Genomic DNA, 21816 nt, shown 5'->3' with positions numbered 1-21816 from the left:
ACCTTAGTTATCAGTTCTCCCTAATTGACGCCTTCCCTCTGTTTTCTACTTACTACTGCAGCATCTTTTGAATCCAGGAGGTGGTAACACTGATAATAGTGTTAGCTAAATTAGCCCAGGAGAGCTTGGTACACTGACATAGCGAATCTTGCGGGGTATGCTCCTTGGACACTTGCAGTCCAGCCGGACCTAATGGTCTTGGGTCCTGTTATCTCTTCACTGTTGAGCACCTGGAAGCCGGCTTCGGGGAATTTCAATTAGAGGACTTTGAGATACTTTACACCTGGGGTGAAGCCAGGAAGTGGCACCCGCAGAAAAGTCAGTGGGAGTTTTCCTTTTTCCTTTTTTTTTTTTTTTTTTTTCCCCTTTCTCCAATTGGGAAGGGAAGTGAGATTGACCTTAAAGGGGTTGTAAAGGTTCAGGTTTTTAGAAAAAACAAACATGTCATACTTCCGCTGTGCAGTTGGTTTTGGCCCCGATTCTCCTCTTCTCGAGTGCCCCGTGAGTTGGCCCACCCTTTGCTGCCATAACAGTTTCAACTCTTCTGAGAAGGCTGACCAATAGCTTTAGGAGTGTGTCTATGGGAATGTTTGACCATTTTTCCAGAAGCGCATTTGTGAGGTCAGGCACTGATGTTCAGCGAGAAGGTCTGGCTTGCAGTCTCTGCTCTAATTCATCCCAAAGATGTTCTATCAGATTGAGGTCAGGACTTTGTGCAGGCCAGTCAAGTTCCTCCACCCCAAACTCGCTCATCCATGTCTTTATGGACCTTGCTTTGTGCACTGGTACGCAGTCATGTTGGAACAGGAAGGGGCCATCCCCAAACTGTTCCCACAAAGTTGGGAGCATGAAATTGTCCAAAATGTCTTGGTGTGTTGACGCCTTAAGAGTTCCCTCCACTGGAACTAAGGGACCAAGCCTAACCCCTGATAAACAGCCCCACGCCATAATCCTCCATCCACCAAATAATTTGGACCAGTGCACAAAGCAAGGTCCATGAAGACATGGATGTGTGAGTTTGGGGGAACTTGACTGACCTGCACAGAGTCCTGACCTCAACCTGATAGAACACCTTTGGGATGAATTAGAGTGGAGACTGCGAGCCGTGCCTTCTCATCCAACATCAGTGCCTGACCTCACAAATGCGCTTCTGGAGGAATGGTCAAACATTCCTATAGACACACTCCTAAATCTTATGGACAGCCTTCCCAGAAGAGTTGGAGCTGGTATAGCTGCAAAGCTCAATATTGAACCTCTATGCACTAAGACTGGGATGTCATTAACCGCTTGCCGACCAGCCGTCGTCAATATACTGCGGCAGGTCGGCATGTTCCCACGAACCGTCGTAGCTGTACGTCAGCCCTTTGAGCAGGGATAGGTGCATGCCTGCTGCGGGGGTGCCAATGCACGTGGCCGGCGGGCACGAGAGCCAGAACCGGGACGTGTGTGTAAACACACAAATCCCTGTGCTGTGAGTAGAGGAGAGACAGATCGTTGTTCCTAGCTAGTAGGAACACACAATCTGTCATCTCTAGTCAGTCCCATCCCCCTACAGTTAGAACACACACGAGGGAGCACAGTTACCCTTTGATCGCCCCCTAGTGTTAACCCCTTCCCTGCCAGGGACATTTACACAGTAATCAGTGCATTTTTATAGCACTGATCGCTGTATAATGGTCCCAAAATGTGTCAAAAGTGTAAGATCTGAATGTCGCAGTCCCGATTTAAAAATCGATGATCAGCGCCATTACTAGTAAAAAAAAAAAAAAAAAAAAAAAGCCATAAAAATGGCATAAATCGAATCCCTATTTTGTAGACGCCATAACTTTTGCGCAAACCAATATACACTTATTGCGATTTTTATTACCAAAAATATGTCGAATACATATCGACTTAAACTGAGAAAAATTAGCTTTTTTAAAAAAAAATTGGGGATATTTATTATAGCAAAAAGTACAAAATGTGTTTTTTTGTTTTGTTTTGTTTTTTCAAAATTGTCGCTTTTTTTTGTTTATAGCACAAAAAATAAAAATCGCAGAGGTGATCAAATAACACTGAAAGAAAGCTCTAGTTGTGGGGAGAAAGGGGACATCAGTTTTGTTTGTGTAGTGTCGCACGACCACGCAATTGTCAGTAAAGTGACACAGTGCCGTATCGCAAAAAATGGCCTGGTCATCGTGCGTGTAAAGGCAGGCGTCCCAATACTTTTGGCAATATAGTGTATCTTAGAGCTCACCTTTCATTTCTGTTCTTTTGTTATAGTAGAATATGATGAGCTGCTGACCAAGGAAATGCTAACCTTAAAAATCTGATTTGGACCCATTATTTATAATTTTATTTATAGTTAATGTATGTTTAACCATTTTTTTTTTTTTTTTTTTGTACCTATTCTGTACAAATCTTTAATTTTCAACTTCAGGTGATGATGGAGGGAGGGCACAGCAAGGGCTTTGGGTTTGTCTGTTTTTCCTCTCCAGAAGAGGCTACTAGGGCTGTGACTGAAATGAACGGACGAATAGTTACCACAAAGCCTCTGTATGTAGCATTGGCTCAACGGAAAGAGGAGAGGAAAGCAATTCTCACCAACCAGTACATGCAAAGACTGACAAACCCGAGACCTATGCCCCCCCCGCCAATGTTTCCAACATTCCAACAGCCTCCAAACTACTTTCTAAGTCCTGCGCAACAGGTAATACATTTTTTGGCTGTTATATTGTGTTTCTAATAATGGATACATCTACAGGTGTTTTGCATTAAGTAATAGTTGCTCAAGTCCAGGTACTACCTATCATCTTTAGTCTTGAACACACAACCTGTGGAACTTCTTATAACCTAAATCCAGGCTATACACATGGCCTTCATTATTTTGCAAGCAAAAATTGAGCCTTAACACCTGCTATTCAACTGTTGATTTTATCCTTTAAAGCAGGGGTCTCCAAACTTAGTAAGCAAAGGGCCAGTTTACTGTCTTTCAGACTTTAAGGGTGCTGGACTGTAGCCATCGGGAGTACAAAATGTCCCAGAATTAGTGGTAGTAAACCACCCCCGTCATTGGTGTCAGTGGGAGGAATTGTGTCCCATCGTTTGTCATTGGTAGGAGTTGTGCCCCATTGTCGGTGTCATCAAAAGGAATTGTGCCCCATTGTTGTGTCATTGGGAGGAATTGTGCTCTTTATTGGTGTCGGTGAATAAAACAGTGCCCCAAGGGCAGGATAAAGGCAAACAAATCCGTTACTGGGCCGCAGTTTGGAGACCACTGCTTTTAAAGTACATAGCCATATATCCAGCTAAAACTTTTTTTTCAATAGTTCTGGATAAAATGAGGAAGAATTGGTTGGTGTTTTAGTTAGAAAGATTTCCTCTGACTCATCTGCTTATCGTGGTTAAAACAGTTTTACTTGACAGGAAAGAAAGGGAAATCTGCAGAGGTACACAGACTGCCATTAATAGCTTGGGACTTGGGAAACCTTTGTCACCAGGACAGTTAGTGGGTGATACTTTTTCCCTCTGTCCTTGCGTTCTACCATGGCATCAGATTAGAGTGGTTCCCTTAGACTACAGATTGTGAATTACCAGACATCCAACCCCCACTTTTTTCTCTCCCATCTTTCCCTGTCCTAGTGTGTTTTTAAATATACTCTATAAATGCCTCTCACATCGGGTCTCGTGTATTCGCTCTTTGAACTTTCAGTTTGTCACACTCTCCGTCAACATCTTGACATCTGTTCCATGTCATTGTCTTACCACTGGACCTGTTACCGAGGGCCATCAGCTGAGGTTGACAGCCTGATAACACTATGGTGGTGGTGTACAGAAGCCAAAAAGGAGGCAGGAGTCAAGCTATCGCGCAGAAATCTGAGCACATATTCCTTTGTTTGAAATATTGGGTCCCATTGCTCTCAGCAGTTCATATACTTGAAGTGGAAGACAGGCCCTCACTCCACCAATCCAGGGCAATAGTCTGTACGCCAGGAAGTGTTCTTTCAGATGTGTTTAAAGATGGGGAACGTTTCTTTGAGTAGATCATCAGATCTCAGCTTTCTCAGTGGTTCCTATAGCCTGATTGGAAGACGGACAGGCAGACTTCAGAGTTGGCACTGCATTTTCCTAGGGGAAGGGTCTCTCCATCAGCAAGTGTTCTTCAGTCGTGTCAAAGATGGAACTGTAGAACCTTGTACTGATGGCATTTTGTCACAGTTGAAGGATATCCTGGTTCATAGCCAGCACAAGGAAGGGACCCTCTAGCAGATGCAGTTGATGCTCTGGTCATTATGTGAACGCAATACTCTAGGACAGTGATGGTGAACCTTGGCACCCCAGATGTTTTGGAACTATATTTCCCATGATGCTCAACTACACTGCAGAGTGCATGAGCATCATGGGAAATGTAGTTCCAAAACATCTGGGGTGCCAAGGTTCGCCATCACTGCTTTAGGATCTATGTATTGCCTACAGGCCTGTAGGAGCCTGTACAACTGTGTAAGACTGCAGGTAAGGCTGGAGTTCAGGTTATTTATACAGTACAGGACTAGTATTCATAGACAATGGGTTATGCTGCTACCTTCAAGTGATTGGACAAGGGCAAACATTTTTGCCAGGGCTGCTCCTAGAGCATACCTATTATCCCATCCACTCAGTGGGGCTCCAGTTTTTTTATAGTGTTCTTAGGTGAAGGTCACGTTCTTCTCCTGAATAAGTATTTTTCTTTCTAAACCCTTGAGTCTTCTCTCAACATCTGACTGCTTATTGCCTTGCAGTGCCTAGCAGTTTCCAGATCAGTTATCCTTGGTGTGTACCTCAAGGACTCACTAAGAACCCACTACATAGGGCTGGCCTGTATTGTTTGCTTTGGGCACTGGATCCTGTGTTGGGCGCTTACCATGGTCCATAGTGCAACATGTGATTTTTGGCTACAGGGTACTGTACAGGTCTAGGGTCTATTTCTATGGTTTCCAGACCCTGAAGGACCTTAATGGGCTCAGCATCGTGGATACGGTAAGAAAGGGTTTCCTGTATATAAAAAACAGTTTCCGGCTTTAAACACACTATCTGCTGGGGATAGCACAATATGAGGTTTAGTGGGCAGAGAAATTGGGTGATGGTCCCTTTATTATGGCACCCTCTGCCATTTTGCCTCTAATGCTTCTCAGCGAGTAATTTTAAAATTGATGATTTTTCCCTCCTGTCTGGACTCTCAGAAGGATTAGGTAAATGCATCATGGTCCCAGATGAGGTGTTTCTGCCCCTCTGTTACACTGAGAACACCGTACATTGCTGCATTCCCATGGCCATCTTCTGCAGAGACACAACTACAAAACATTGATCAGCACCTGAGTTGTAGTGGCTCCTTTTCCGCATTCGCAAACCCCTTCCCTTCCACAATTCTGCATCGTGTGTATCCCACTGGGGATCCCCTCACTAGCAATGGTGGATCACAGGTGCAGGGAAGGTGGGACAAAAGGGTCTAATAGCATGCCTTTCTCAAATGGCCTACATTAAACACAGAACACCACTCAGATAGCTGTTCCCTTGTCCTGAATCTTGACACCACTCCCATCATCTGACTTTAGCTGCCTCTTAGGTACACACCATGTAACCTGTCTCACAAAAGCTGATTTCTCTGCCACTATGTCTGACACTTTTAGGACCTTTCGGTTTCCAGAGGCTAGAAATGGTACATGGTCCTGTATTCCCCTTGAATCTGTTCAGGAGTCAGAAGTGGAACCTCTTTTACTTAAAGATATTGAGAAAAATATTGATGACAGCACCTGGCTCTACACAGCCTAAACCTACCCATATAGGTATGAATAGACTGGCCAAATCAAAAAAGGCCTTTCCTATACACATTTAGATTGATTTTGCAAGCCTTGGTCTACCAAATCCAGCAAGCCTTCCAGGAGCCCTCAGTGAAGGGGCACTTCTACTCCTCAGATTGGGGGATATTTGATCTTTGCGCCAGTCTAGAAAGGAGTACAAAATAAGCGTTTCTATCCTTGCCCCCTCCTTGCTTTTCCTTTCAGTCTGTCACTTTCAAACCAAAAAAATGAATTTGACTGCCTTGTACCTACTTCATCAGTTCCTTCAGACGAATGGTTTTAAAGTTTTTATTCAAACTTGTTCAGTCCCAAAGAAAAAAGGGACATCTGCCCAGTACTGTCTGTGGGAAACAAGCACTGCCATTCGGGCTCTCCTCTGCACCCCAAGTCTTTCCAAAAATGTGTTCTCTGGTTCTGGGGTTCTGGCTTTTCTATGAACCCAGGACATTCATGTAACAGATTGACTGGATGACCTTTTACTGAAGGACACTTCACCCAAGACCCTGTCTGCCAGTGTCTAAATGACCATTCAGTTCTCCAGTCCTCCAGTCGTTTGGAAAGTTGATTATCCAACCAAAGCTTTTAAAGTCTGCTCTCCAGCCCACATACTGTCTGGAGTACCTGGGTCTTATCTTGGACACAGCCCAACTCAGAATCCAATTACACAGGAGAATACTGCCTCCCTAGGATCCAGCTCTTGGGTCTCATGGTAGCCTCCTTTTTTTAGGCAGTTCCAGATTCCAAATTTCACTCCAGACCCCTTCAATCCTACACCCTCAAAACATGGAACAAGAAGAGCCAATCCTTGGATCAACCAACGCTTCTGTCAAGTCAAGCGAAGATCTCCCTGCAGGGAAGCCATCAGAAATTTTGGGGCCCCTTACACAGCTTTAGGCCTGGGCCCCCCGGGGCCTGACCACCAACATTCCCCAGGGCCCGCCCACTGAATCCGCTCTGAGTCCTTCAGTGCACCCACATTTATTTTAACACTCTTACAACTTAATGTAAGCCCATCCATGCCCAGCATCATCCATCCCTCTCCACGATGTATCCCCACTCAAGCCCAGCATTATTCATTCCTCTCCACAATGTATCCCCACTCACGCCCAGCATCATCCATCCACACCCAGCATCATCCATCCCTCTCTGCAATGTATGCCTACCCACGTCCAGCATCATCCATCCCTTTCCACAATGTATGCCCAGCATCATCCATCCCTCTCCACAATGAATGCCCACCCACACCCAGAATCCTGGAGAGGGATGGATGATGCAGGGCGTGGGTGGGGATACATTATGTAGAGGGATGGATGATGCTGGGCGTGGATAGGCATGCATAGTGGAGAGGGATGGATGATGCTGGGAGTGGACGGGCATATATTGTGGAGAGGGATGGATGATGCTGGGCGTAGATGGGCATACATTATGTAGAGGGATGAATGATGCTGGGCGTGGATGGGCATACATTGTGGAGAGGGATGGATGATGCTGGGCGTAGATGGGCATACATTGTGGAGAGGGATGGATGATGCTGGGAGTGGATGGGCATATATTGTGGAGAGGGGTGGATGATGCTGGGAGTGGATGGGCATACATTGTGGAGAGGGATGGATGATGCTGGGAGTGGATGGGCATATATTGTGGAGAGGGATGGATGATTCTGGGTCTGAATGGGCATACTAAAGGGATGGATGATGCTGGGTGTGGATGGGCATACTAGAGGGATGGATGATGCTGGGCTTTCCACAATGTAACTCATATCCCCACCCAGAGTCATCATCCTCATCCGTGCAACTCCATCATGCTACCTTTTCAGCCTCAGGTGACCGTGTCCCATCCAAGGAATAAGTGAGTGAGTCCAAATCTATGGCGGGGGGGCACAGGCAGCAGCACACCCTAACTCTCTGTGACTTACCCTCCACGCTGCTCTCTCATATCTGCATGCACCTGAGAGGGCTGGGTCCGCTTTTACTGCTAGTGAACAGACCATGGCCCCCGCCCGAATCGCGGCCAATCAGATTGCAGTCTAGCCTAGCAGCAGCAGCCAGCATGTTCCGCCTTAGCAGGAAAGGAAATGGAGCGAGTGCTGAGCTTGATCAGCTAACCGGGGGGGGGTGCTAGTGAAAGGCAGTGGAGGCTCAGGCTTGTATGCTTCATTCTTCTTCTCTTTTGCGGGCACTGTCTGCCTGTAGATGACAGTTTCATTTCATGTGCTGCTGGAGGGAGGCAGGGAGCTGGCCCGGCCAGCTGGGCCCCTTACAACAGTATTGCCTGTACCCCCCTGATGGCGGCCCTGGCATGATGGCTCTCCAATCCTGCCTTGAAACAGGGAAAGTTGTTCCTTCACAGGACTTGGAATGTGGTAACAACAGATGCATGTCTTACAAGCTGGGGCGGAGTTTACAAATCATTCACTGTTGACTGTTTCGGGAAATCAAAACTACCCTTCAACATTCTGGAACTGATAGCCAATAGATTATCTTTAGAACTTTGGACCTCTCTTCTACAAGGCCCGAGTGCAGTCAGAAAATGCTACAGTAGCGAGCTACATAAATCACTAAGGGAGCACCAGAAGCCTAACAGCCCTAAAAGAAATGAGTCTTACACTCTCATGGGCAGAAACTTACATTCCTGCTTTCTCAGGAATCCATAATCCTGCAGGTGAACTTTCTAAGCAGTAAAATCCTAGACCTGGGAGAGTGGTCTCTGCATCCCAAGATCTTTCAAAATCTGTCTAACATGGGGAAAACCAAATGTGGAAATTCTGGCTTTCAGGCTCAACAAGCTTAACAAGTTTGTGGCCAAGACCAAGGATCCCAAAGGAAAGGTTTTTCTTTAGTTATTCCGACCTTACTCTGAGCAAGGAAATACAACTTCAGCAAGATTTACTATTGCACATGGTAGACTTCTTTTGCCTAATGCAACCCTTGCCTCACAATCCCTTATCCAAATCTTTCTACAGAAGATTGCCCGAATGTTTTCCCCAATTCGACGTCTGGTGTGTAACCCTGTGTTCTCTGCTCTTCAGAGACCCCCCCCCCCCCCCCCCCCGAACCATTTATAGATATTCCATTGGAATACCTCAGCTTTTAAGGTTGCTAGCTCTCTCTTGTAAGGAGGCTTTTCTTGTTTTGTACAAGGATAAAGTGGTTTTGAGACATAAGCCTTCTTTCCTTTCTATGTAAAGTGGTCTATTCCTTTCACCTCAATGAGGGCATCATCCTCCCTTTACTCAGTCCTGCTCCAAACATGACAAGAGAATTGCCTCACATTGTCTAGATATGATTAGTGCTGTCAGTCTACGTGACAGCCACCTCCCTTTTTGCAAAATGTAGAAGGCACCCTGCTTCCTGTGCCAACATTAACAGGTGGATCAGACAATTGATTTCCAAGGCCTACAATCTTAAAGTGATTTTACAGGCTGAATTTTTTTATGCATTCTCTGCATAAAGGTAAAAAACCTTCTGGGTGCAGCTCCCCCAGCCCCCTAAATACTTACCTGAGTCCTATCTGGACCAAACGCTGTGCACAAGAGCAGTAACTCTGCTCTCTCCCTTTTCATAGGCTCAGAGACAGCAGCGAGAGCCATTGGCTTCCACAGCTGTCAATCACAGCCAGTGAGAAGGAGGGGGGTGGGGCCAAGCAACGCTCTGTGTCCATGGACACACAAAATGCTCCTTGGGAGCTAACCCGCACATTGCACCCATAGCAAGCACTTGCTATGAGGGCACTTGGTACGTTGGAGTAGCCAGGAGCGCCGGCAGAGGACCCAAGAAAAGGTGGATTGGGGCTACTCTGTGCAAAACCTTTGCACAGAGCAGGTAAGTATGACATGTTTTTGTTGTTTTAAATTTTAAACAAGTTTGTTTTTCAGTGTTCCTCCTTAACCATCAGAGCCCATTCTACCAGGGATGTTGCTGTCTCCTGGTCTTTTCAGCATGAAAAGTCCTCTGTTCACAGGTTTTCCAAGTTCTGCCAGGTGGATGTTCGGGCCTCAGCTGATCTAAGCTTCAGTTACAATGTTCTGCAAACTGTTATCAGAGAAATTTGTTTGGGTTTATTAAACCCATGTGGTTTTTGTGGGCCTGTTGGCAATTCATGTGGTTATGTTGCCCACGTCACATTTTATTGCTTGGGTACTTCCTATGATCATTGAAGACCAGTCCTGTAGTGTATGGTTAAAATAATAGGAATTTTGATTTACCTGTAAATTTTCTTATCTTGGAGATCACTCCTTATTGCTTGCTAAAAAAAAGAATTGAAGCCTCTCGGAGTGGGTAGTGTTTTATTGGTACAGTGTAGGGGGCGGCCATAGCAAAAGTTTTCCATTAATTAAAGGTAGCAGCATATAACCAATGGTCTATGAACACCAGTCCTATACTTTTACTCCAAGATCAGGAATTTACAGTTAAATCAAAATTCCTATTTTTTTTGTTTACTTCCCTTCCTAGCAGTGAGAGAGAAGCTAATATGCAATCTAGGACCTGATTCCATAAAAAAAGTTCTGCCTGTGCCCACGCTATACAACATAATGTTGGTCAGCAAAGTTTGTACTGGGCAAAATAGGGAAAGCTGAAATGGACCTGACATGCAGAGAAGCATTGTCCACATAAAGGCCCTGTTAGCCTACACCTTTCCACATAGGCCTTAGTGATAGAGACCTCATACATTTTTACTTCTTACAGGAAATTAAACTTTATAGTTAAAAAAAAAAAAAATCAAACAAACCTTGTTTAGCCTTAGAACCTCAGCCCCAGGAAAATATAAGGAGGGAGACAAAGCTCACTCTGAAAAAATGGTGGGATTTTAAAGGGAGGTGATGTATCTGTTTGAAGGTGAGCAATACCACAACAGTTAATATAAAAATATAAATTTTTATTGAAAACATATAAAATGTACAGTAAATCAGCCAACATGTTTCGCATATTTGCTTCATCAGGGCATTACAAGCATCACAGATTTCATCTAAATTATATAAAAATATAAATCATTAATGTGATCATACATGTCAGATAAATTTATGACATTTCATTGTGTAGGTAAACAATAAATAGGTACACAGTATCATGACTAAGCTCACTTGGTCCATTACAGACAAGAGGGCCACTGAATACGCATCATTAACAGCCAAATGTCTCTCTTTGAACCACCTGGTGCTAGTTAACCCATGGATACCAGGTCCAAATGGGCCACGCCAGTAAGGGAACTGGACCGTGTTCACGGTAAATGATAATCTGGCAATATTGAAAAAGATTATAATAATAGTTATATTAATAAGAACCTCAGCCCCAGATTTTCATGGTTTTGTTAATGGTGAGCAGTATTTTCTGTGGCGAGAAATTGTAGGTGTAAAATTGTCCTGTATGAGCTTGTAGAACAAGTTGTCACTATAGACTACATGGGACCAGTCAGAACCCTAATCAGAATTGCAGTGCATGCTGGGAAATGGCTCTTTCTAAAAAAAAAAAAAAACCTAGTGATCCTCGTGCTGGTCTGACCTGCCAGGGAGTGGCGCCATAGAAAGCAGGCGAGTGATTCCATGGCTCTCCTGGCAAACCTGTTGCCGGCGGGTTTCCATTAAGGACAGGATCTCTAATACGTCACACACCTTAGAATTTACAGTGGTCATGCTGTGCGTTAATATCAATATTTTGCATTCCATTATTTTTATCCATTTAGAAGATTTATACACATGAAAATATTGAAGTAACATAATAGATTCCTCATTTGACAAAGCACAGATTTACTAAACATTGCTTTTAATGTGCCTTTTCTGTTTGAGCCTAATTAAAGTGTTACTTAATCCAGGACCCTGCATTCACTATATCTGGTCTCCCACAGAACATGGAAATGCAATTATTTTAGTAAATATAAATTGCTAAATACCCTTTTCTCCTCAGCAGTATATAGCAGTCTTGTGACTTCTTATATCAGTGTCTGGTTAAAGGTTGTAGAGGAAGTTTTCATTTTCTCCTGATTGTCTTATGAGGATGCATGACCCCTGACCCTCTGTCTTGACCATGCTGATTGGCTCTGTGCTGATCATATGCACTCTCCCAAGGAAAAAAAAAAACTCTAGCAGTACACACCAAACTGAGCATGGTGTGCTGCTCAGTCCTATTAGGAGATTGTTTGGGGACAGTGGAAGAAGGGGAGGATCAGAGAAGGCAGGATCAAAAAGCCTTTTTACACAATGCGGAGGATAACCCTTAGGCTCCACAGTGAGTATAACAAGCTGCATATACAGACTGATTTTACTGTTGTGGGTTTAGTAACACCTTAAAATGGTCTATGTATTGAGATGAATGCACTATGGTAAATGAGCATTAACAGACTGGTGCAAACTGTTTATTTTTTCACTTTTAGCAAGTGGGCCGAGGGTATTTCGGTCCAGGCCAGGTAGCTCCTATCCGCCCAACAGGTCACTGGCAACAGCATCCCAGGCCTTCTCGTAAGTAAATACCTGCTTATTTCAGGCGTTCATTTCTGTTAAAGGATGTTACAAAGGGTTTGCATATACTGCTGCTTACCAGCCTTTAGATGTAGTGACTGTATTCGTTTTATTTTTTTTAGGCTTTTCATTATTTTCACCTGGTTATTCTGTCAATATAAAGATTTTCTGGGCTGGGGTGACTACGCTACCTTACTCCACTGTATGTGTGGAGGGCGCTGCAGTTGTAACCCAGGCTGATCACCTGATTTGGACTCCAAACACATTCTCTTCTGTTCTATCTCCTATACAGGGGAGGGGCAGGGGACTTATAAAATAGCTTGAAAGCCCCACTGCATGGGAAAAAATTTTTTTCCCGGCGTTCTTCTTTTAAACCTTTGTTTTTTGTGGGCCTGTTAACATTTTGTTTGCCATGATGCCTAATCCAATTCCCAATTTATTGCTCAAACATCCCAGGATCTATGAATAATAATAGGAATTTTGACTTACCGGTAAATTCCTTATCTTACTGTACTGCACTCCAAGAGGAAGCATTTAGGGCTCATGCACACTGTATCTCAAGGAAGCTTGAAGAAGTTTCTTCAGGCTTTTGAGCTTTTTAAAGTGGAACTTCAGTCATTTTTTCATCTTTCCATCTATTAATCTTCTCCCCTTGTTGTTTTAACTTTGGATAGTAAAACATTTTTTTTCTGCCAGTAAATACCTTATACAGCCCACTTCCTGTGTCTTGTCTGGTCATTAGCCTAGGCGTATGGCATCATGCACAGCTCTCTCTCTCTCTCTCTCACTCTTGTGAGAGTTTGCCCGGAAGGGAGGGGGGGTGAGTTATAGGAGGGCCAATGAGAGCTGCGGAGCTGGAGGTGTGCCTCTGTGTAAATCCAGGAAGTGAACAGGCAGCAGCTTTAGCTGCCCACAGTTAAAAAGGATGCAGCCAGACTAAGCAGAGGGAGATTTCTGCAGCATATTTGGCAAGTTCAGATAAAACAGTATATATAAAATAATATGCAAAGTGGTTGGAGGGAAGCTTCAGAATGGCAGAGATGTTTTTATTACAAATTATGTGAGCAGACTGCAGTTCCTCTTTAAGCTCATTTTTTTTCTGCCTGGAAACTCTCCCCTCCATGTTGGCCAATGTGACCATGCACACTAGCAGAAAGACACCTAAGTTCCCAGAAACGCATTAACCGCTTCCCGCCCAACGACGTCATATGTCGCCTATTTTGAGTGGGGATATATGAATGATGCCTGCAGCTACAGGCATCATTCAGATATCTTCTTTTAGAGCCAGCGATTCCCTGCACATAAGAACAGTCATAGCGGGTTTTCAGCCGCTTGATCGTTCTTACAGGCAGCGGAAGGGGAAGACCCCCTCCTGCCGCCCCCCCCTGGTGCTTCTCCCGGCTTGCCTGTATGATCAGCGAGATAGAGAAGGAATCGGTCCATGCCACAAGTTTACCATAGAGAATGCGGTGGGCCAGATGGCCCCTGGACGTCTCTGTGATCATTCAGAGATCGGGCGCAATGTTATGACGTCACGTCTGGCCTCTGCATTTGAAAAAACGCTACCTCGGCTGTGAAGCTGAGAGTTTTTTTTTTTTTTTTTTTTGTTTTTTTTTTTTCCAGGTTTCCCAGCTTAGAGGTGAGATCTGGGGAATTAATGAACTCAGATCTCACTTAAGAGAGGACCATTTACTACTATTCCTATTACAAGGGATGTTTACATTCCTTGTAATAGGAATAAAAGTGATCAAAAAAAATAAAGTGTCAAACTAGAAAAATAAAAGTAAAATAAACAATAATAACAAAGAATTTGAAGCGCCCCCGTCACTGCGTGCTTGCGCACAGAAGCGAACGCATACGTAGGTCGCGCCCACATATGTAAACGATGTTCAAGCCACACATGTGAGGTTTCGCCGCAAGCGTTAGAGCGAGAGCAATAATTCTAGCACTAGAACTCCTCTAACTTTAAACGGGTAACCTGTAAAAAAAAAAAAAAAAAAAAGAGTGTGAAAGCGTCGCCTATGGGGCTTTTTAAGTACGGAAGTTTGGCGCCATTCCACAAGTGTGCGCAATTTCAAAGTGTGACATGTTAGGTATCTATTTACTTGGCGTAACATCTTTCACATTATGCAAAAAAAAATTGGGCTAACTTTACTTTTTTTTTTTTTCTCCCCAAAAAAAGCGTTTGAAAAATTACTACGCAAATACTGTGCGAGATAAAAAGTAGCAACGGCCACCATTTTATTCCTTAGGGTCTTTGCTTAAAAAAAATATATATATAATGTTTGGGGGTTTTGAGTAATTTTCTAGCAAAAAAAGATAATTTTTACATGTAGGAACGAAGTGTCAGAATTGGCCTGGGTAGCAAATGTTTAAAAAGCTCAAAGCGCGAAAACGCACCAAAAAGGAAAAATCAGGGAGGGGTTGTGAAAAAAACACTTATGCTCAAATAAGCTCAATGAAAATGCGCAAAAGAGCACAAAAAAAAGCACAAGCTTCTAGGCAGAGAAATAAAAGCTCAAATGTCTTTAAAAGCAGTTTTTTTGAGCTGCATGAGCCCTTACCGGTATGTAAAAATTCTTGTTTTTCTGTATTTGCTGAAAATGTTAGTAGCCTGAAAAATAATGTAGCCACCACATCTCCATGACTGGTAAGCTGCAGTGTATCACATTTTTCTTCCAGCGTTTAGATATTCTATAAGTTTTGCCATTGTATAACAGTAGGGATAGCTGTCTTGCACTGCTGGCCGGAAGTGAAGAAGCTTGCCATTGCCTGGAGGTAGAGCAGGACAGGTATGACTGTGAAAAATGCAAGATGGCTCTCCTTGCCTAAATTTTGTTCTAGCAGTGAGTAAGGATCATCAGTGGCTCTGTCAGCACTGTCAGTCACTAAGAGGTTTGTGCCTAACAATTACTGTAATAGTTATTCACGAATAAAAATGTGATGTTTGATTGCTATTAGTATATTGGACACTCAAGTAACAATTGTTTCTCTTTCGTTCATTGACGGACACAGCACTTCCATTCTTGACCTTAGGGTTATATCGCCACCTTCAGGAGTAGGACTAGGCAGAAAAAAGAACAAGCACAGCACCGCCTAGGGGCGGTCCTTACTGGTAGTAACCCCCCCACTCTGCTACAGGCAGCTCAGGGGAGGCCGGCGGGCTAGACCCCTCGCAGGGACACACATGACCAGGCACCTGACGTCTGGGTCACAGTGTCATAATAGCCGACACTCACTCCTTTTAGGTGGTAGGTGGATTTGTCTTGGGAGTGTGACCTGCAATTCCTGCTGGATGGGTAAGTACATGCTTCCCAGCCCGGTCTGGGCACGGTTTGGAGCAGTTGGGTACTCCCTGGGGTGGTCGGTTCTGAGGAATCTCCTTCTCTCCCTCCCCCCTGCCCCCCTGTTACGCTGCCTGGCAGCCATTGCCCAGTTGTGGATTGTTGCCACTAGGTGGGCATTTTGGACCCTACCTGACCTTTGCGGGGTCCCCTCCGGGCAGTCTCTTTGCCCTCCAGGTGCGTGGTGTTTGGCTGGTGTCCTCCTCCGCGTGTAGCAGCGGTCATTTGTTTGGGGCTGATCGCCATGGCCATTTTCTTGTAGCCTCGTGGGGAGAATTCTGCTGACCCTTTAGCGCTGGATGTTATTCCTGGAGCCTGGCACGAGCGCGGATCTCTTTGTGGTTTATCCCATCTGTCGGTGAACAGACTGAGGTTAGGGTCATGAGTGGTGAGTCCTCCTGGGGTTACCCCAGTCCGCGGCAGCTGGGGGGGTGTTTCCTTTCCCTCTCTCTCCCTCATGGGCTTTCTGTCCCTGGTGGTTTCCGGTCAAGCGTGGGATTTCCATGGCGTCTGAAGCAGGTACCTCTCCCCCAGACACCCCAATGACGGCAGCTGGTCCCTCTGGGTCTGCTGTTCCTCTGGACGCTTTGTCGGCGGTCTTGGAATCCTTCATTTCCCGGGTTGAAGTGGCATGCGGGTGTAAGGCGGGTAAAAAACGCCCCCTACCACCTCAGTCTTGTGGGGAGGACTCTGATCCGGAGTCGGGCTCCCCTGTAGCGGGTGGCCGCTGCCCTGAGGGCTCAGATGATGCGCCCCTGATCCTTCGGACAGCGAGGAGGAATCCTCAGCATCCGATGCTGCGTATGAAAAAGCACTGGTGGGAGCACTCATTACGGCAGTGCGTGATAGCTTGAAAATTTGAGGATCCGGCGGGGGCGTCTGAAGAGGTGTCGTTTCCCTTTTGGGTCTCATAAGCCTGTCTTGCCTATCTTATTTTGATAGGTTTAGCTACAAGGATTGGCAACGCCCGCAGTGGTCCTTTTTAATTTCTGAGATGTTTTTCGCTGCGTTACCCCTTTTGAGGAGAGTCTGCTGAAGAAATGGTCTTCTCCTCCTGTCGTTGATCCTCCCGTATCAGGATTGAACAAGGCGACCATGATTCCGGTGGAGATGTCCCCTTCTTTCAAGGACCCTGCCGGCAGAAAGGCTGAGGCGGTCGCTCGGTCTATGTTTACGATGGCGGGTTTGGCCCTTCGTCCGGTGTTGGCCACGGCTCTGGTGTCTCAGATGCTTACTGAGTGAGCTAAGCTATTACACCGCGAGTTTGGTAATGAGCAAGCTTCTCTGGTCTGCGTGGAACTGGCAGACCAGTTAGTGCAAGGGCTCAATTACATTTGTGATGCGGCCTTGGAAAGGCCCTATTACTTTCTAAAATTTCTGTGTCGGCCGTGGTTCTTCACCAGTTGCTTTGGCTTAAGTGCTGGTAGGCGGACCAAACATCTAAGAAGGCTCTGGCGAATTTGCCTTTCCAGGGTGGGCAGCTGTTTTGGAGCCACTCTGGATGAGATTATAAAGGATATTACTGGGGGGGAAGAGTACATTTTCTCCCACAATCCAAAAAGGGCAAAGATCCCTACCACAGGCAGCGCCCCTCCTTTTCGGCTTACAAGTGTTTTTTTCGTCTGCCTAGTTCTGCGGGCAAGAGTTCCCAGCCCGCTACGGCTCCCACAGGTGGACCAAAGCGTCCTTGGCATCGCAAGCCCAACAAGTCAGCGGACAAATCCTCAATACAAAACATCCCCCAGACGATGTCATTGTATTGACGAAACGTGTGTCGGGAGGAGCTGACGTCACCGTGTACCAGTGTTTCCAGTGGACGGGCGTCCATGCACAGCCGGTCGGCTATTTACTGCTATTTTGTTTTTAACCACATTGTAAGTGTTATTTCTTATTCCTTATTAAACCTTTTTTACGGTATGACGCTATGGTGAGCCTTTCTTTTCTGGGTCCTGTATGACCGCCTGTTGGAGGTCCTCGGCTTAGGAGAGCCTGCTGGGTTACCCATAGTATCCGGTGGAGCGTTGATCCCCCTGAGACACCTGCCTTGTCTCTAGGACACCAGCCCGGGATTAGAGTTACCTGTTTACCTTGGGATAAAGGCCCTGACCGGGTTGGAGGTCACAAGCTCCATTTGCTTGCTATTTGGTAAGCTTGCATTTCTTATGGTGGTCACTTTTTTGCTGCGGTGGTGGATTTGTCACGAAATTACCAATTTATTCATTTTTTGTGAACTTTTTATCCTTTTCTGAACACTTGATTTTTAAATTTGAATTGATATCACGAAGGGGGAATCAATTTATATCCTCCCATCCAAGGACTCTTTATTCACATGATTCACTTTTTTGATGATTCGCTTTTATATTGTTTAATTTTTATGTTATATCCTTTATATATAATATATAAATATAATCAATTTATGTATTTATGTATGTATTTAATTTTTCAATTTTTAGCACTTAGTTTGATTTATCACTAGTTTTCATTATTGGTATATTTAATGATTAATATTTAGTGTTTGTATACTCCCCAAATACTTTGTCATCATTCAGCACCAGTGATATTCATTTATCACTCATTCCTTATCCTTAGCGCTGCTACATTTCTCTTTCAAGTCAGTGGACAAGCCCTCTTCTGCATGAAGGCTTACCCCCACCTGACTTATAGGTGGGGGGTCGCCTTTGGTGGTTTGCCTTTGGTGGTTTCCGACCATTGGGTCCGCAAACTTATTTTTTGTCAGGCTAAAAAAAATGGAGTTTTTTACCGGACAGGTTTTTTCCCTCCAATCTTCACCCCAGTCTTGTCAGCAGGCTTTGTTTGGGGCAGTGCAGGACTTGCTTCTTCGGGGGGGAGGTTTGATGGTTCCGGTACCAGTTTTAGAAAGGTTTCAGGTTTTCTAGTCCAATCTGTTCATAGTTCCAAAGGAAGGGGTTTGTCCAATCCTGGATCTCAAGGCCCCGATTGTTTTCTGAAGGTACGGAGGTTCAGGATGGGGTCCGTTCATCCTGTGGTGGCCGCGCTTCATCAGGGGGATTTTCTGGCCTCCCTGGACATCAAGGATGCGTGCTTGCATGTCCCCATCTGTGTCAGACACCAGCGTTTCCTTCGCTATCAGTTTGTGGCACTTCCCTTTTTGCCTGTCCTCAGCTCACCGGGTCTTCACCAAGGTGCTGGCACTGGTTCTGGCGTTGTTGAAACAACGGGGGATGGCAGTCATGGGCTACCTGGACGATCTCCGAGCGCCCTCACCTTCAGAACTGAGGCACAATGCAGTGATCACCATGCAAGCCTTACAAGAGTTTGGCTGGGTGTCGAACCTCCAGAAGTGCGTGTTGCTCCTGGCCCAATGCCTGGAATACTTGGGGTTGATTCTCGACTTTGTGTGGGCGAGGGTTTTTCTTCTGCAGATCAAACTTCAGACCCTTCACTCTGCGGTGCGGTTGCTGCTGTCACACAAGTGGTCGTCTTTATGTTTTTGCATGCGGGTTCTGGGCCTCATGATATCCACCTTCGAGGCGGTTCCATATGCCCAGTTTCACACTCGGGTCTTGCAGAGGGAGATCTTATCCAAATGGGACAAATCCCCGGCATCTCTGGATTGTAGGATCCACGTGGGCCATCTGACCAGGGCCTCACTTCTTTGGTGACTATTGTCTCCGGCCCTATGAACTGGGAAGTCGTTTCTCCCTCTCCATTGGACAGTGATCATGGCAGATGCCAGCCTGACCGGCTGGGGGGGTTTCTAGACCTTTGGTCGGCCCAGGGCCGCTGGACGTCAGAGTCTCGTCTATCGATCAGCAATCTGGAGTTGTGTGCGATCAGGATATGTCTCTCCATTTGAATGCAGCTGTTGTGCGGTCATCCAGTCAGGATCCAGTCGGACAATGCCACTGCGGTGGCCTTCGTCAACAACCAGGGGGGGACGAGAAGCTCGACAGGAGCGCTAGAGGTCTCTCACATTCTGCGGTGGGCAGAACTTCACATACCGGCTCTCTCCGCTGTCTACGTTCCAGGAGTAGAAAACTGGCAGGCGGACTACCTCAGCCATCAGTTGCTGGATCAGGGGGAGTGGTCACTGCATACGGAGGTGTTTTGTCTTATATGTCTACGGTGGAGCACCATACATTAATCTTCTGGCCTCACCTCTCAATCGGAAGGTGCAGAGATTCGTTGCAAGAACAAGGGATTTATTGGCAGATGCGTCAGACGTGCTGGGGGCGCTGTGGGGGCATTATCCACTCATTTATGCCTTCCCTCTCAAGCTCCCGCCTCGTCTGCTGCGCAGGGTAAAGGCAGAGGGGCTACCGGTTATTCTAATTGCTCTACATTGGCCTTGGCGTCCATGGTACGCAGACGTGGTACAGATGGTGGCACACCCCCCTGGCGACTGCCGGTGCGGGAGGACCTTCTGTCTCAGGGACTGATATTCCACCCCGGGGGTTGCGGGTTTCTGTTATTCCCACTATGTTGAAAGCGTGTAAGCCCACTTCACGGAGGATTTATCATCGCACCTGGAAGGCTTGCATCTCTTTTGTGCGAGGCTGCGGGGTGGCATCTGCGCTCCCATTCGGCATCTAAGATCCTTGTGTTCCTGCAGCCTGGAGTTGATCAAAAGCTGGCTATGAGCACTATCAAGGGTGGATTATCGGCTCTTGCTATTTTTTTTCATCGGCCATTGGCTACTCACTCGTTGGTGTGTACCTTTTGTTCAAGGGGTTCGGCACGTGGCTCCCCCAGTACGCTCGCCACTGTCTCCCTGGGAACTAAACCTGGTGCTCTCGGTACTTCAGAAGTCATCATTTGAGAACATTAGGGAGATCCCCTTACTCACGCTCTCTCAAAAGGTTGTCTTTCTAGTGGCGATTTACGTCCGACCGGCGAGTTTCTCCTGAAGGTGGAATCTGCCTTTTATCTACACAAGGACATTGTGGTGGGCGTGCGCTTTTGTTTCTTGGGGGGGGGGGGGGGGGGGGGGGGACGTATTGCAGGCCATGGTGGCTCTGTGGGATTAGTGAATCTGTTATAGTCTCATTATTTGCTGATTGCAATCTGTGCTTCTGTTTAGTACTTATGTACATGCGGTTGTGCTTGGCCAAGTATTTATACTATTATTGTTGTGGCCCCGATGGCTGTGTCCATACCATCACCCCCCCACCCCCTTTTTTTTTTTTTTTTTTTCCCTCTTCAACATACCCGTTAATATTATTAAAATACACGGTAGATAATATTGTGAGCCACCTACTTCTGGCCAAAAATACCCAAGTGTCTGAATACTATATATGGTGATAAAAATAATGTATACTCTCTTAGGAGAAGAAAGTATTAACAGCGCTTAGTGAGATTAAAAATTAATGAATATGATGCCTCATATACTGCTAAATTAGTCTGTTACATTCAAAGCATATAATAACCTCTGTATCTGAAGTGGTAACTCCAATAATGATAAACAAAAAAACTATCCGATGCAGTGACATAAAATCAAATGCTCTAAACCAGTGGTTCTCAACTCCAGTCCTCAGGACCCACCAACAGGCCAGGTTTGCAAGATAGCTGAAATACATCACAGGTGATATCATTTGCTGCTCATTGACTGCAGTATTCTAGTCTGCAACTCCCCAAGGTAATACTTAAAATCTGGCCTGTTGGTGGGTCCCGAGGACTGGAGTTGAGAACCACTGCTCTAAACGAATAGTACTGACAGATACAATCAGTGGTATTTTAAACCAATTGCAGCTGCTGCACAGCCTTAAAGTCTTTCTATAAACAAATCCTTGCATGCAGGAGACATCAGTTAAGAGGAAAAAGTTCTAATCCTTCTGGGGTGCATTGTCCATGGGTCGCTACACCATCACCGCGTGACCAGCCCCCCTTTGGATATGAGCTTACTGGAGGTAAGAGTTAGACAAGCCTATCTTATCCTTCCCCCATTGGATTAGCTCCTCCGCTGCCAGAATACCTAAGTCCTCCTCAGTCAGGCTGTATGCGGCGGTCAGACACAGGCTCACACTTCCTCCCTTCCTTGGTCTTCTCTCCGCTTCCTTCCGGGTGTGACCTCGCTGTGCCATTGTTGTTGCCACCGCCGCCCCCTTCAACCAACCAGCGGTGTGCGAGAGAGGAAGAGAGCAGACAAACACCAGGCGGAGAATGCAGGAAGGCCTAAGAGAGTATACATTGTTTTTATTTTGGTTTGTCCTTATAACAGCAGCTA

The 21816-nt window shown here is 45.7% G+C and overlaps 1 protein-coding gene across 1 annotated transcript in view; it reads left to right on the top strand.

Annotated features, from left to right (window-relative positions):
- The window catches only part of LOC141114392 (embryonic polyadenylate-binding protein-like), a 100540-nt gene that overhangs the window by 35670 nt on the left and 43054 nt on the right, over positions 1 to 21816 (top strand). Inside the window, exons 8-10 of the mRNA XM_073608039.1 lie at positions 2420 to 2689; positions 5328 to 5340; positions 12196 to 12267. Of these exons, the coding sequence (XP_073464140.1) occupies positions 2420 to 2689; positions 5328 to 5340; positions 12196 to 12267 (355 nt within the window). The remainder of the gene's footprint in view (positions 1 to 2419; positions 2690 to 5327; positions 5341 to 12195; positions 12268 to 21816) is intronic.

This window comes from Aquarana catesbeiana, linkage group LG12 (assembly GCF_042186555.1).
Source record: "Aquarana catesbeiana isolate 2022-GZ linkage group LG12, ASM4218655v1, whole genome shotgun sequence".
NCBI lineage: Eukaryota > Metazoa > Chordata > Amphibia > Anura > Ranidae > Aquarana > Aquarana catesbeiana.
Note: the sequence above shows the minus strand (reverse complement) of the source record. Positions and strands in the feature narration are given on the sequence as shown.